Below are 14,568 nucleotides of genomic sequence, written 5' to 3'. Positions count from 1 at the left end.
AGATAGCATAGATCTCATCTCATGGCGCGTCGCTCCTCTGTCCTTGTGCCGTCCGCCGCAAGCCTTCACGACACTTTTCGCATCCCGGCAAACACCACTTCCCTCGTCAAATCACTCGGGAAACTCTCCAGAGCTTCTCTAATCGCCCTTGCCCTGCAATGGCTGGATGACGAGTATGTTCATATCTGTCGTCCCTACCTCAGTAGGGATGCGCAACAACGGTGGGATGCCGATGGAGAAGATGACGATGATGCCAACCCGTATGACCCGGCCACCTCAATTGAAGAGCTGAGGTGCATATATACAGACCTACAGGAGCGCCGGGGGGGCAAACGAGAAGTTGTCAATCGTATACTGGAAGGCGATTGGAGGAATGGTTTGACGCTTCGTCAACTTGCCATGGCCGACATCCTCTACATCGAAGACAATCCTGCTGCCGCGCATCGCTGGACTGCGCTGCAGCTTGTGCCGAGCGTGGACAAAAAGGAACCATGGCATAGAATCAATGACTCCAATGATATTTCTGTTCCTTTACCACGCTTTCACGGTGCTACATTTCTAAAATCTATCCAAAACGAGATATCGCCCCTTGTCAAGGCGCACTACTACATATCCCGTTCTGCCAGTCTTCCACTCACCTTTGTTCGGATTTTTATCGTGGACTCCCCCTACCAATATCCAAAACAACCACCCAAGGCCTTCACCGACGCTTCAAGGATAATCTATCTTGTGTTCCCGGATAGTTCTCCGTTTATATACTCCTCACTGTTCTCAATTCCCGCCCCTCGCGCCGCGACTCTTTCCTCTGCACGTTTACCATCACTGACAACCGACACCAGAGCTCTCAGACGAATTGTCATGGACGCCATTCCTAAAGCATTATCCCGCCCTCAACAGCGGTATTCTCTGAAAGCAACGTCACTGGTGACAAAGAGTCTTCATACTCTCCTTGCCCTCCGCGGCCCGTGGAGAACTAACACTGCCAACGGCGCATTCAGTATCTTTGCGGATGCGGTCGTTGAGCAGTGCCCCCTTGATCCAAGGCTACCCATATCGACTCCCGTTGAGGACTCGGCAAATCCAGGAGCCCAGAAAGAAAATATGTCATCATTGGCGGGGACGGAGAGCGAGTCTAATCAGCACCCGTCCCATTCCTCAGCGAAAACAAAACGACAAAAAACCATACTCTCGAGATTTGGAACATCAGGCTCTTACCGTCATCTTCTGGCGATTCCTCCTTCGTCATCTCCTCGCGCATCATCATCATCACCATCACCACCATCAGTCCCCCAAGCAGCCACCTGCCCCAATCCCGCTCTCGAAAAAATTGACATCTCCCTCCAAGACCCCATCACTCCTTCGTCTCAAGTCAAAGGTCTCGAACTCGACGACAATCCCACCATGTCGCTTACTTTTTCCGGCTCCGATGTGATATCCGGTCTGCGACAACTTGCGGAATTGGGCGTGATCGACGCAGCCAAGATGCCCCCGTGGATGACCGGCGAGGAGGGTACGAGTTCTGCTGTAGTTAGGGACGGAAAGAGGATATTAAATGACCACGGATAAACGTCGACTCACTCGTTCGGGGGAGTAGTATCTGTGCTGCATGATAAAGGCAAATGTACGACCGGAGGACGAACCGCGATCGGTCGCTTATAGCGAGTGTATTGGTTATTTAAATCCCATGATGCCCAATGTCCCGGTGTCTAGTCAAACATTCATTCTTACCCAGAGGCCTGCCGCGCAGCGTAGTGTGAGATGGAATTAAAACTGATTATATTGTTAATACCAACCTTGTCATTAGAGGTACAACAGAGAAGCAGAATGAAAATTCTCAGGAGGTGCCAGAAACCATTGATGATAGCTGCACTCGCCATGTCAAAGGGAATTTTGTAGCAGTCCACGTTCTCAACAATGCGAACATCAAAACGTCCTTGCTCTTTGAATATTAACCTTGACGCTTGGTGTGTAGCCAACCATCCTAAAACGAAACCTGCCAATATTCTTGAACGCAACAAAGCGTCTTCATTTAAACGGACATGATGTTGGATTGTAACCAAGAGTCTCCACAGCCACAGTGTGGTCAAGCTGAGAACCAACCATGTTAGGCTAATAGTAGGGATACAATTGTCGGCGCACCCAAGGCTGATGATATGTTGAATAGTCTTGAACAAGATATTCATGTTAGTACAAATAGTCTTTTCAAAAACCAGCCAAATACTCTCAAAAGAAAAGGGAGTATACAGAGAGGAAACCCTACCCCTTTCCTGGGACAGTCCCACCGCCTCTGCCACGTTAATATAGCCATCCTCGCTGATTGTAGCACGGCTTAGAAGTGAGTGAATATCGAACCCGTTGTCCTCCCAAGGTGTTCGACTAACGATTGTTCAGCACCATCTTCCAATTCCCATGCCAAAAGTGTATAAAAGCTGACTAACCAGTAAACACATCTCAGTTGCTTTCCGTTCAGACTGGCCGCCCACTGCTCAAAACAGAGCTTGTGGATATTGTTTCCGCATGCGGCCTTGCACCACACAACTTGATCGTTTGAAGAATCAAGCGGCATAAAACATATAGGGCAGTCCCCGTCAATGGGCTTTTGCTTTCCTTTGCTGCCTGTAGAACTACCGTCTGCTGGGTTTATCGGAGCTTTCTCGAAGATTTCACGGAGCTCCTAGGGTGGATGAGCAAGCAAGCTATTGAACTTTTGGAGAAGCTGCACTTACAGAGGAGAGAAAGGCAAGCTGATATCGGAGATAGTCCTTGACTTTGAGGACATTACATAGGACCTGCGCCATGGAGGATTGTTAGGTACATCTTTCTTCATGTAAATTAACAGTAGTAGACACAGCAAACATGAAAGAGGAATGCATACATAAACAATGTGCTTGCATTGATTGCCCTTCATTGCGTCGGGGCAAGAGCAAGTAGGCACCTTCCCAATTACAACTTTATAGATGTTCCCTGTTGTGCCTACAATATGCACAGTTTCTTCTGGGCCCCTTGTGGTCTCTTCCCTTTGCCTCTTGACGATGAACATTCTGCATGGGACCGCATAGTTAGCTAGCCCGCCACAGAAAGATAGATGCTTTGAACAGCAAAGGTGCACTGAGCATAGTACCTCTGGAGAGTAGCCCTGGTAAGTTTTGTGATATAGGACTGAGGAGGCTTTTTCCGAAATGAGCGGAGCCTCTTTTCTTCGCGAACCATTTCAACACCATCGTCGGCGCCACGCTTGCGCCGTTTGGAGCCGGGAGCCGGGGGTTTCGGCTGGCAAGCCAAGGATACAGGAGCATCTGAAGCAGACTTGTTCCGGGAAAGGGTACGAAGTCCTTTCGTCTTCCTTGGGGAAGTAACAGGGGCCGATCCGTCCACTTGGCCGTATTCCTCTCGCTTCCTTTTGGTCCGTGAGACGGACCCGGATCCCGCAGCATATACCGAGCCCCCGGGCATGGTAGATTTATCCGTATTGATGTTCAGTGTTATGTAGATAGTAACTAGGAACCAATAGTGTTCTTGCTGAAATAGGGGGTGAAATCACTGTATAACCCGATCCAGAGAGAAAATCAAAAGCGACTAGAGGGAATTTCGTAACATATAAAATTCACTAGCGCCAGTCCTTGCTCGAAGAAGTCGTGATATGAGTGAGATGTAATGCATTTGTCCTGTGAATGCTGATTTCATCTTGAGCTTGGATCGCGACCTGTTGCGCCCCCTGGTCGCGAAACCCTCAGGATCGACGTCACCTGCGGATGGTCCCGTGACTATCGTTATCTTATCTTGATCGGCTGTCTCGACACTTCTCCCCTGCGCTTGGTGAGGGTTTGGCCGTCGAGCTGGGAAATTTCTACGGTAAAATTTTGCAAAAGTCGCTTGACCATGGCTCGTTCAAGAGCTCTCTCGGCCGCTGAAGGACCGAAAGAGCCCCATTCTGTCTCCCTCAAAGGTAGGGTTCCCAAGTTGCTCGCCGCAAATAATTGATAGCTGATAAAGTTCCAGTCCTGCGGTGGGTTATCCCTGGCCTATCTTGTCTATTTACGATTTCTAGACACTAATTCCGTCTCTGTAGACTTTCACGCCCTTCCCTATCATACCAACATCCTCTTCCTGAAGACTTTGCGAACGTTCCGGTGCAGCCTTCGCTGAGCTATCCGTCAAGCACAGCAGATAAGCAGTTCATTTTAAGCCCCAATGTGAGCGGTTACGGTCTCAGATAAATTGAGCAATAAAGACTTATTACGTGTTCAGCTTATGCTGCCGCCTGCGTTTGGGTCTGCGTATGTCGGCGAAACCTTCTCCTGCTCGCTATCTGCCAACAATGAGTTCCTCCGCGGAGACGCCTCGCGTGTGGTGACCTCCATAAGAATACTTGCAGAAATGCAAACACCCTCCCAGGTTGTTCCTCTCGAGCTTTATCCGTCAAGCGACGATAACGATACCAAATCGGGGGGGATAGCGCAGGTTGAGTCGATGCAGAGGATTGTTCGCTTTGACCTAAAAGAGGAAGGGAACCACGTTCTTGCTGTTGGCGTCAGCTATACAGAGACCATGATTACCCAAAGCTCTGATGCACACGGAAGTGTCCAGGCTTCGGGAGGAAGGGTACGCACGTTTCGAAAATTATACCAGTTCGTTGCACAGCCATGCTTGAATGTACGCACGAAAGCTACGGAGTTACCTCCCCAGGAAGTAGACAATCGATCTCTAGGACCGTATGGCAAAACGAAATTGTACAGGTTCGCGCTTGAAGCACAGCTTGAAAATGTTGGTGATGGAATCATCACTCTTGGGGTTTGTAAAGACTTTTACTCCAGTTTCGGGAATTGGAAACGACTAACTCGGAACAAAACACAGGCTGTCACATTGAATCCAAAGCCGCCATTCAAATCACGATCGCTAAATTGGGATTTCGAGTCTTCTGCTGACAAAGAAAGTATACCGACATTGAGTCCGCGCGATGTTTTACAGATAGCTTTCATAGTAGAGCAGGAGCACGGCCAGCAAGACGGCCTCGAAACCTTGCAAAAAGATATGAACCGAGAAGGACGGGCTACCCTTGGCCAGTTATCTCTCGAGTGGCGAAGTGCTTTAGGAGATCGAGGATTTCTGACCACTGGGAACCTCATGACAAAAAAGCGGTGATATGATCTTGTCCGCTAATCGTAGCGATCCATAGATTTATTGAATCTGACGCATTTGCTGGGAGTTACTAGCTTCGGCCTACTCTCTTCCATTCAGGAACGGCGGACTCTAGAGCTGCAACATCCCGATTGTACCCTAGATAAACCAAAATATTGGGACAAGTGGTGCTCTTATCCGTTAAAAGGATAGCAGGATTTCAGGACAGAGATGACAGATTATGTTGCTCCATACGCTCTTCATGGGGAAAAGAGCTTCAACAAGGGGATTCAAAAAAAAAAAAAAAGAAAGAAAAATTAATAGAATGAAGCTGGAATAGAAAACTCCCAACGTTTGAAAGCTCCTTGCTCATCGGTGTGGTATCATAGAAAGTCAACCTTGGAAGTATATTTTGCACCTTGTGAAGACATGAATTTACTGCGGTATGCTGGATAGTTGTGAAAGCATCGGGGTCCAACTTCAGACCAAATTTTGGGTTGTGTTTTTTTCAGCGCCTCGCTTGATTTTCTCAGGGGTAATAATTCGATTTTAATATTATGACAAGGATCCAGCATCCTACATCTCTGGAGTGCATTACTTTTTCCCCGGAAAAAGGATCGTTTCCATTTTTAGGCCACTCGGCCAAATAATTCGAGGAGCAATCACATCCGTGGGCATCAGTTTGTGATAAACTGTGGAGCAGAGCAAAATGCACAACATGCCCTTCACGTGCTAGGTGACGATCTCTTTAGCGCTTGCCTTCGTCGTTCTCGCTTCTTTTTCCTATCAGCATCAGGAGTTAAACTTCGCTTCCGTTCACGGTCGTTAAGCCGGTTCGGAGTATTTCCATGAGTCAAAGTGGATAAAGCAGTGCTCAATTCTCCATACTGCCTAGGGCTAAAATGTTGGCCGGCGTGCTAACATTTGAAAATCTCCCCCTGGTTGCCGTCCTCTTGTCTCGGTCCATTGAGCAATAGATAAGGTGAGTCTCAAGCCTTGGGATCTCAAGCCAGTCACCTTCATCCACAATGACAACCAGCACCTCCCTCTGTCACACGAAAAGAAGGCTGTTTGTCGCCTTACCAGTGAAATTTATCGAATCAAGAAAGGTCTCCCACTAGGCCCTTAGGGCGATCGCCGCTTGTTTCAGAGTCTCAGGAACAACTGAGACAAATGCAACTCAAGCCTGCACTTTTACACGTAGACCCAGAACAGCGCCATGCAGGTACACAATTCAAATGCGGGAGTACCGTTCAGCCTACGGGTGTATCCGCCGGTTTGTCTACTAATCTTGGTTTCCTCTTTGGTTGTACCGCCGGGTTCCTGGATAGAAATAGTGTGTGTCTGGCATTCAATTGACAGTTGGACCTCCTAAAGTTCCACAGTTAAAACCAAGGTTGCTCCGATCGTTTCACCAGTTCAACACTATTATGTACTGAAAAATTTGTTTTGGTGATTACATATGTGGACTGCACGAACATTCCCCTTGGTCCTGGAGGACTGCAAAATGCGCGACATCTTGTACCGGAAACCGCAAAACTCGCAAGCCAAACTGGGGGACATTGAAAAGCTAGCTAAACCCTCTGTAAAGCATAGAGCGACAACAGGTGATTGACGTCTTCTGCCTTGACTCGTCCCCAGGCAGGCCGTAACTAGAATCAAACACATATATCATAGTACGTACGCAGCGTGAGGCGGGACGACGATCGAAGACAGTACGACGCGGTGATTGACCAGAAAACTTTGGTTGTCGCGCGGAGAGAAACACTCCCAGCCAGTGATGCGCTGATGGGACACTCCGCGCCAAAGCGTCCTTTCGACGTTGTACTGAAGTACGTGGATCCATGACCCATGAAGGGGGGATCGTCCACAGCGTCTCCACTCCAACTCGATAAACGAAAAACGCATCCCTGCCGCGGTTGGATTGGGCCCTGGAGGCCCCGATGTCTTGTTCTCAGTCTCCGGGTTGACGACTGAGAATATGAGCCACCTTCAAAGCATGCGGCCGCGTAGGTTGCCAAAGCAAAGAACAGAATGGCTGCGTGTATGGAGTATGTGTTTGTGTCTGAGCCTTCCAAAGTACCTTGCCTGAAGCTCTGATTGCTATTGAGCAATTAAGGATATATTGTGTCCTCGGGTAACGAAAGTTGAAAATCTCTGGGGACAGAGTGATAGCCCCTGTCCCCGTAGTTAGCATTAAAGCTGCCTTTGACAATGCCTGTACTCTGGAGACCAGGAGTAAATAATCATTGTGCCTGGGTATAGATATTTCTGCTTGGACTGACGCTGCAGCCGACAAAGCACCATTCACTGCTGCCCTTTCAAGAACATCATCCCATCTGTGAATGCCTGGTATAATCCGCTCGTTAATTGTCCCGGAGGACACAAAAAGTTTTGGGGCCTGGTGAAACGTCTGTGCGGCATGGATCTGAAATCTAACAAATATCACAACTGATATTTTTTTATTTTCATCTTCATCTTCATTTTTATTTTCATTTTTATTTTCATTTTTTTATACTTAAATTTATTTTTGCTTCCTTCTCCATATCTTCCAGTGCTTTTCTCTGGAACCGACCTGCATTCTGTCACTTGCGCAATTGGCCGACATCCTCAGGCGCTGTAGGATCACTATTGGGACGCAAAGCGAACACCCGAAAGAGGGGCCACCAACCAGCTCCAAGCGTTGAGCCTTGACTCCAACAAGCTACGGAGCACCACACCGGAAAAGCTAACCAAACGACTACTGCAACAAGCGCAGAAGCGGGTCAGCCACCCCCTAACAGTAGCATTCTCACCATGCGGCGGTGGGTGTGCAATGCACCGTTTTCTGCAGCTGCTAAAACATATTACTAGGGTCAGGCCGCCGGTCGCAATCGTTATCTGAACTTCCCGCCTCTGTGACCATCGTTGTCCTGTCCGCCGTCTCAGAACGATCTCTCCCTTCCCCGGGACCCTTCGGCCGTTTCACCGAATCCTCCCTCCACCAGATGAGCTGGCCACTCCTTTTCTAGCTCCTTCGATGCTATGAGCTGGTAGTGCGGGGATCCCACATCTCATTCGCCAACGCTCTCTTTTTTTTTTTTTCGGTGCTCCCAGAATACGCACTCTCCCCCAAGGCACCGTATCACAGAACACCATGGCGCCTGCATCATCTGTCGACGCGCACTCAGCCCCTCTCGCTGACTTTTTCTGGATTGCTGGTGTTGATGGCTCGGAGATAGTTGACATATTCTTGAAGCTAGGGGAGGAATACAATAACACTCGTTCTCAGCCGAGACCTATGGCAGATACAATTGAAGAAGATGCAGATGCAGAAGAGGAAGAAGATGCTCTGGCTGCTGACTCTTCCCTGCCGTCCTCAAAGCGAAACTCGTCCCAGCGTCTATCGTTCAAGCCCGCAGATGACAGAAGACTGTCTTTCCAGTCTTTGACAGTGGACTTCAAGGAGTCGAATAACGCCTCACATAGCAATCGAAGCAGTATGACCATCAAGGGCTCTTCTAACGGAACTTCTTTTCTCAACGACGTAGACTTCGATAAAGCATTACTGAAGTTTGCCGCTGAAAGAGACTCTTTTCTAACTGACCTTAGCCTGACTGCTGGAGCTGTTGTGCCTAAGCCTACAAAGCCTAGACCAAAGACGCAGAAAATAGTGGCCGAGGATATAAGCCCCAACCCTTTGAAATCTAGCATTGGAAGCGTGCGAAGGCACATGTCCTTTCGAGATATGAGCAGCATGAAAAGACAGCCGTCCCTAGCTCGCCAATGTAAGTGTCCCATCAATCGGTTTATATTATCCATTGTTTTATTGCCTCGGTTCTGCTAACTGTGAGGACCTTACTTTTTGTCGCCATAGCTTCCATACGAACGTCGCGACGCCTAAGCAACTACAATTCAGTGATTCCAACCCCTCAGCCTCTAGAAATGTCCCCGAACATGCATCCTCTTAAACGCAGATTTGAACCGGTCCTCCTTGATAGATACCCGCCCAAAGGAGCACCTGATGAGGGCCATCGAAGGGGGAAGTTTCCAGACTACGTGCCGATGTTCGCATTTCCAAATGATATCCATATTGTCTCTTCGGATCAGCGGCCGCGATCTACGTGGCATGGCTTCGCGATGACCGGCGGTGATGGATCTAAGATTCACGGTGTTTGTGTCACCATCTGGATTCCACTCAGCCACAGAGCAGCTGACGAACTCGAAAAAAGATGTGAAGAATGGAGACGAGATAACATGACAGAAGAGGAACGCGAACTTGCAGCGAGCCTGGGTGAGAGATTGGGATTGGAGCGAGCAAAGCTATCTAGGCTGCTTGCCCAACTTCCGACTGTCCCTTCTGGTTCCGCTGCAAGAGAGGAGCTGGAGGACGAAATCAGTGCCGTGGAAGAGAAGATTGGGTTGATGGCCGACTTACTACGCCCAGTCCGCCATGGTGCCGCGTCAAAAATAGATGGGTTGACCGATGGTGATACCGGCTTCTGGATTCCACGTGCATACGGAATTCTTGGAAGAGATCCCTCAATGACGACCTTTTGGAAAGAATGGTTGAGGTCCGTCGTTATTCCCATGATGGACGGAGCCATTCTCAGAGTTCCTCCTACTTCACCGAGGGTTGGAAGATGGCAGCCTTTGGAAAGATATGTTGTCAACCTTTGCATGGAGGCGTTTAGCCCTCTATCATCAAAAACCCAGGTGGAAATCGCAGTTCGAGAATTACGTTTGTTTGCTCGCAAAGAGGCAGATAACGAATTGCCAAGTTCACGTAACGTACGTTATAATCTGTCCCATATTCCATCGTCTAGAGCCCTAACCTCTATAGACGGATCTTTACCCGCTTTTCCGATCGCTCTCCATTTCCAACATAATCATCCTCTTTGAAGTAAGTTCGCCCTGATTCAGAAGTAAGCCGCTTCGTATACGCTAACCGCGATTTAGTATGTACTTGCCGAATCACGAATTATCCTCCTCTCCTCCCATATCGCCATGTTAAATCTCGTTAGTAGAGCTATCACAGAGCTCCTTTTCCCCTTCCAGTGGACCGGCGTTTTTATCCCGGTCCTCCCTGCACGTCTCTTGCAAGCACTCGAAGCTCCGTGCCCATATATCGTAGGTGTTGAACGACGATATGAGAATTTGGAGCTCCCATCCGATGATTTTGTCCTTGTGGATCTTGACCAAGATGTCATTGAGAGCACACAAAGGCCAACACCTCTCCCTCGTCATCAACGTCGAAAACTACAGTCTCTGCTTCAACTTGCGGCTCCGCTCTATCGATTCGGTGTAAAACCGGGTCCCCCCGCTTATGCCATTGAGGCATATCCCTTCGATGCCATGCCTGCAGAGATACCATCTATCTACTCTTCCAAAGCAGCCTCGACTCAGCTTGCAAAGTATGTCAATCTGAATTCTGGTTCCTTTGGTCAAGATCCATATGTCACGGCACCACCCCCTATTTTTAACGTCTTCCTCAACGCTCGAAACGATGTATCCTTCCCGAGAAGCCAAGATCGCCCAGCTACCGGCTCCACGTGCAAAGCGAGCACACCACCTTCCCCTAAAACATCACCTACTTCGAGCAAATTTCCTCCTTTACCATTAACCCCAATTTCAAGGAACGACTCTGGATTTGCTCTTCAAGCATCACTGCGTGAAAAAAGGTCCGGCCATTTTGATGCAGTATCCCGTAGAAGTTCCTCAATGGCCATTGACCGACGAGCCGGAATACCAAGGAGGCCAAGTGTTCCTTTCCTGGGTCATTCTTCCAACCTGTCTGTCACAACTCTAAACACAGACGCCAGTACGTCAGTGTATGCACCATCGGTATATGCTCAGTCTACGATTGCCGCCTCGACCATCATGCCTCAGGCATTCCAGCAGCCCATGAAAAACCCCGTTGGTAGCACGTTGATAGAAGGCCATTGTTTGCAATTGCAGCAAATCGATGACAAATCAATTTGTTCCATCTGCGATGAGAAGGCTGAAGATGCGATGTATAGATGCTCTGGCTGCAAGATTATTGTCCATGGTCGCTGTGCTTCGCAAATTTGCCTGGTGTGCACGGTAGCTTTCCACCCGGATCAAATTCGAGCCGCCTTCGTTCGATGTTTTGCCAGCCTCCTCTATACTTATAAGAAATTTATGCGCCCTGCGACTGGAGACAAGAAGAAGGCGGGAATGACATACAGTTTCCAGATGGATGCGTTTTTGAAGAGTCTTCCGCATGAGCATGCAGAGTACATGGCTGTGCTCCAGCAGACACAAGGTTAGCCTATTTGATCGCAAGCTACATTTCCATGCTAAATTTCTAATTTGCTGTCTTTAGGATTCAATGAGTTCATCGGTGAGCGCGAAAGAGTTGATTCCAAATCGAAAAACCCTAGGATTGTCATTTTCGATGAAATTATCCTCTCCAAGCGAAATCGTGGCAGGTCATCGATATTCTCTGGAAGAATGACGACCGATTTCTTGTCAGATACATCAAATCACCTTTGGCGGTCCGCAAGCGCTTCATCTTTTCCGCCCAGCAGTCGACGAGAGATGGCAGCATCCGGAGACTGGAAGAGTGTGGTCACTAGAGGTTAGCACTACCGAGAATGTTTTCGTCCAGTTTGTTGGAAGCTAACGTTGACCATAGTGCCTGCGAAACTTGATCCAAACTACATGAAAGAGCCCCGAATGATCCAGGGTGTACCCCGGATACCGAAAGTCACAGACAATTCCAAAAGAAAGCCAGTTCCTCGAATGGCCAACGGAAATTAATTTCAGCAATGAGTTTAAACGAAAATCATAATTTTCTAATATGTGACCGTAACGCCCTTGCTCTAAGCCGCGATTTCCCGCTCTCGAATTTTGAATCATCCGAGCATTTCATTCCTTTTCTCTCTTTCTCTTTTTTCTTTTTTCCTGTTCCTTTCTTATTCATTGATTGCCATACATAAAAATAATGTCTGGTCTCCTGCAGTATTCCCTTTTCCTTGCTTTCATGAGTTAAACATACATTTTAACCCTTTTTCTAATAATTTCCTGGCTCAGTCAGATATATCTGAGTTTTTGCCGATAAAATGAGCCTGATGGCGTGAGACTGATGCTTCAACGAATTTATTCTGCCTCTTCTCTCTGATCTTATTATGGGAACCGGGCAATTGTTTCATGATATGCGTGAGAGGAGATTTGTGAATCGCACATCGCTGAAAATTAAGGGGAAAAACGGTAAACTTAATTGATTGATTGGGTATAATCTTTCTTGGTCTGGTTCAAATCTGTCCCTGTTCTTGGTTTGTGAGATGCGCAAGGCTTTTTGCTTTTCAGCTGTAATATCTTTTTTGATCATGGATGGATTTCTTTTCTTGTGTGTTTCTGAGTTGATTTCATTGTACTATTGTGGTTCTTTTTCCGGTTTGTCAAATACCCCTTCGCCAAGTTGGCTACGAAACAGAGTGCACATGAGCAATTGCCGATTCTTCTTTTGGACTGCTTGGAAACAATGCGTTTGGTTGGCCATGGCTGTGATGTGGATCTCTCGCATTGCCTCTAGAATAATGATATAATCTGAGTGCAGTACTGAGCTATGCGGGAACGCTTGAACTTTCGGTGCTTTTGAGTGGAATACAGAGTATACTTTAACAAAGGAAAAATATTGAATATGTGAATTTAGGGGGTGAATGGAATGTTGTATACATAGGATGGATGTTGAGATCATAGCAGCATCAGCTTCCCCTTCCATGTATGTCCAGTACAAATTATGCACAATTAGCGAATACAATTGCATTGATACTATATACGAGCAAGCAAAAATGTGCCAGGTGAATGGAAATTAAATATCATGAATATTATATATAGTCCATGAGGTGAAGAAGCTTTTTCAGCTGCCTCCTGTCTCGGCACACCGCATCTTGACAAATGGCCCGGCTATGACCTTCATATCGAACATAAGCATTAATTTCTAAATTCGGACAAGGTATGGTATGTATGCTTTGTCACGGGATTACTCAAGCGTAGACGGCCGGAGCAGCTGGTGCAACAACTCCGCCGTTATTGAAGCCATTCAGATTGATGGTCACTTCGAATTTCATCATTTTGTTCACCTTGTGAACCATCCTGCAGCCCCAGACAAAGATGCCAAAATGAGCGAGCCTAAAAGTGGTTTGAACATGGTCAGGAATTGCTTTCAAAAAGAGTATCTGACCACTAGCATAATCAGCCTCAATGCAAAACTTACCCGTTGAAGATAGCAAGCGCATTTGCAGCCATCTGCATCTTCCATGACTCGATCAAGACGCTACGGCATCCTCGCTCGGGACGATACCTCCGGTAGTTGTAGCTGCAGGCATACCCGTCCTGGCTTCCAAGGAGGATGACGATGCATATCGAGATTCCGAGGATGGTGAGCCAGAGAAGAAGATCAAAAGCAACGTAGAATGCCGGATGGACAGGTGTTCTGAGTCCACGAGATATTCCCAGCGCTACAAGAGCCCAAAACGCGCTGAGGCACACCTGCCGTATTTTAAGTAAACATCATTGGGTTAGTCCAAACGTCGCATGTAAATATCATAGAGTAACAGCACGACGCGAGGGTGAAAGACATCGGGAAGTGTAAAAACGCACTGGAGCAATCGGAACAAACGCCAAACCGCTGTAGTAACCCCGAATGTTGGCATTTTGCTCTTTTGTTATGCTGGAACCCAGCAGAGCGGCGGAAATTATACCCGAAACAAAGATGGCGCCCTGGGCGATGGTAATGCCGATCGAAGTGTTGATCTTCCGCTGGACGGGTCTAACCGAGACAGGGTTCAAAGCAGAGGCCGGAACATTGACTGCCTTTTCATCCATCGACAACGTGCGAGAATTGACGGTGAAAGTGATCGTGTCTGGGTGCGGATTTGAGGGCGCGGGTTGGAGAGAGGGGTTTGCAGGAGCGTGGGAAGGCTCGGGCTGAGTGACCATGATGAATGACTGGTGTGGTGCGGACCCTGCTGCTTTGGAAGACTTTGCAAAACGACTCTCGAGAGGGGTAGGACGAAGATATTTAGATCAGAATTCAACAAACAAGAAAGCGAGCGACAGAGAAGTATGAAGTGTGGAAAAACGAGCGACAGAAGGATGTCTTTCAAATGAATAAATTTTTCTTTTGGAAGAAAGTCCGGATGAATGAAGGGGGAAAGCAATGACCCCGGCTCTAGTGCATTCTAACCTCGAATAAATTGAAGCCCCATGGATGCTTGGGACCTAAGGGCAGCTAATGACCAACGGCGTGAAGGGTTACCTCGTGCTGCCTGGGTGGTGGTATTTTTAGGCGAGCTCCCAACATCTCGCGCCACGGTTTGATTGGCGGGACTACAGCGCCAGCGCTGTAGGCAAAACGTGTGACTGAAACAAAGACTTTGTGAAGCAGGCTAGGAGGATGGATGTGTTGAATTCAGCAGTCAGAATGTCTGGATGATGCTGCTC

At 47.9% G+C, this 14,568-nt stretch overlaps 5 protein-coding genes across 6 annotated transcripts; 3 read left to right on the top strand and 2 right to left on the bottom strand.

The window, feature by feature from the left end:
* Window positions 1–21: 21 nt before the first annotated feature.
* D8B26_003592 (uncharacterized protein) lies at window positions 22–1,702 on the top strand (the record flags this gene model as incomplete). Its single annotated transcript, XM_003068181.2, has 1 exon — window positions 22–1,702. One exon carries the CDS (start codon window positions 22–24, stop codon window positions 1,564–1,566), a length of 1,545 nt encoding a protein of 514 aa, XP_003068227.2. The 3' UTR covers window positions 1,567–1,702.
* On the bottom strand, window positions 727–3,655 carry D8B26_003591 (uncharacterized protein). 2 transcript variants are annotated; one of them, XM_066124198.1, is made up of 6 exons: window positions 3,122–3,655; window positions 2,876–3,041; window positions 2,727–2,789; window positions 2,439–2,674; window positions 2,245–2,376; window positions 727–2,165 (listed from the first exon to the last, which is right to left on the bottom strand). In XM_066124198.1, exons 1-6 carry the CDS (start codon window positions 3,451–3,453, stop codon window positions 2,105–2,107), a joined length of 990 nt encoding a protein of 329 aa, XP_065980277.1. In that variant the 5' UTR covers window positions 3,454–3,655; the 3' UTR covers window positions 727–2,104. The 2 variants fall into 2 exon arrangements, with proteins under 2 accessions (XP_065980277.1, XP_065980276.1); XM_066124197.1 differs by having other exon boundaries at window positions 1,833–2,165; window positions 2,261–2,376.
* Window positions 3,656–3,879: 224 nt separating this feature from the next.
* Window positions 3,880–5,712, top strand: D8B26_003590 (uncharacterized protein; the record flags this gene model as incomplete). The annotated part of the gene is made up of 5 exons (XM_066124196.1): window positions 3,880–3,946; window positions 4,000–4,006; window positions 4,070–4,193; window positions 4,249–4,791; window positions 4,855–5,712. The coding sequence occupies 5 exons, from the start codon at window positions 3,880–3,882 to the stop codon at window positions 5,140–5,142; spliced, it is 1,029 nt and encodes a 342-aa protein (XP_065980275.1). The 3' UTR covers window positions 5,143–5,712.
* Window positions 5,713–8,254: 2,542 nt separating this feature from the next.
* Window positions 8,255–12,726, top strand: D8B26_003589 (uncharacterized protein; the record flags this gene model as incomplete). Its single annotated transcript, XM_003068183.2, has 6 exons — window positions 8,255–8,885; window positions 8,975–9,888; window positions 9,941–10,000; window positions 10,057–11,383; window positions 11,444–11,698; window positions 11,756–12,726. The coding sequence occupies 6 exons, from the start codon at window positions 8,255–8,257 to the stop codon at window positions 11,878–11,880; spliced, it is 3,312 nt and encodes a 1,103-aa protein (XP_003068229.1). The 3' UTR covers window positions 11,881–12,726.
* A 164-nt stretch (window positions 12,727–12,890) lies between these two features.
* Window positions 12,891–14,182, bottom strand: D8B26_003588 (uncharacterized protein). The gene is made up of 3 exons (XM_003068184.2): window positions 13,726–14,182; window positions 13,340–13,614; window positions 12,891–13,254 (listed from the first exon to the last, which is right to left on the bottom strand). The coding sequence occupies exons 1-3, from the start codon at window positions 14,062–14,064 to the stop codon at window positions 13,110–13,112; spliced, it is 759 nt and encodes a 252-aa protein (XP_003068230.2). The 5' UTR covers window positions 14,065–14,182; the 3' UTR covers window positions 12,891–13,109.
* Between the last annotated feature and the right edge of the window lie 386 nt (window positions 14,183–14,568).

This window comes from Coccidioides posadasii, chromosome 2, assembly GCF_018416015.2.
Source record: "Coccidioides posadasii str. Silveira chromosome 2, complete sequence".
Lineage (NCBI taxonomy): Eukaryota > Fungi > Ascomycota > Eurotiomycetes > Onygenales > Onygenaceae > Coccidioides > Coccidioides posadasii.
Note: the sequence above shows the minus strand (reverse complement) of the source record. Positions and strands in the feature narration are given on the sequence as shown.

Coding starts and splice junctions, on each gene's coding strand:
- D8B26_003591 (XM_066124198.1), bottom strand. CDS start 3,453: ATGCCCGGGGGCTCGGTATATGCTGCGGGATCCGGGTCCGTCTCACGG. Junction 2,675..2,726: donor AGCTTGCCTTTCTCTCCTCT/GTAAGTGCAGCT, acceptor CATCCACCCTAG/GAGCTCCGTGAAATCTTCGA. Junction 2,166..2,244: donor AGGGGTAGGGTTTCCTCTCT/GTATACTCCCTT, acceptor ATCTTGTTCAAG/ACTATTCAACATATCATCAG.
- D8B26_003588 (XM_003068184.2), bottom strand. CDS start 14,064: ATGGTCACTCAGCCCGAGCCTTCCCACGCTCCTGCAAACCCCTCTCTC. Junction 13,615..13,725: donor CGTTTGTTCCGATTGCTCCA/GTGCGTTTTTAC, acceptor AAAATACGGCAG/GTGTGCCTCAGCGCGTTTTG. Junction 13,255..13,339: donor GCGCTTGCTATCTTCAACGG/GTAAGTTTTGCA, acceptor AACCACTTTTAG/GCTCGCTCATTTTGGCATCT.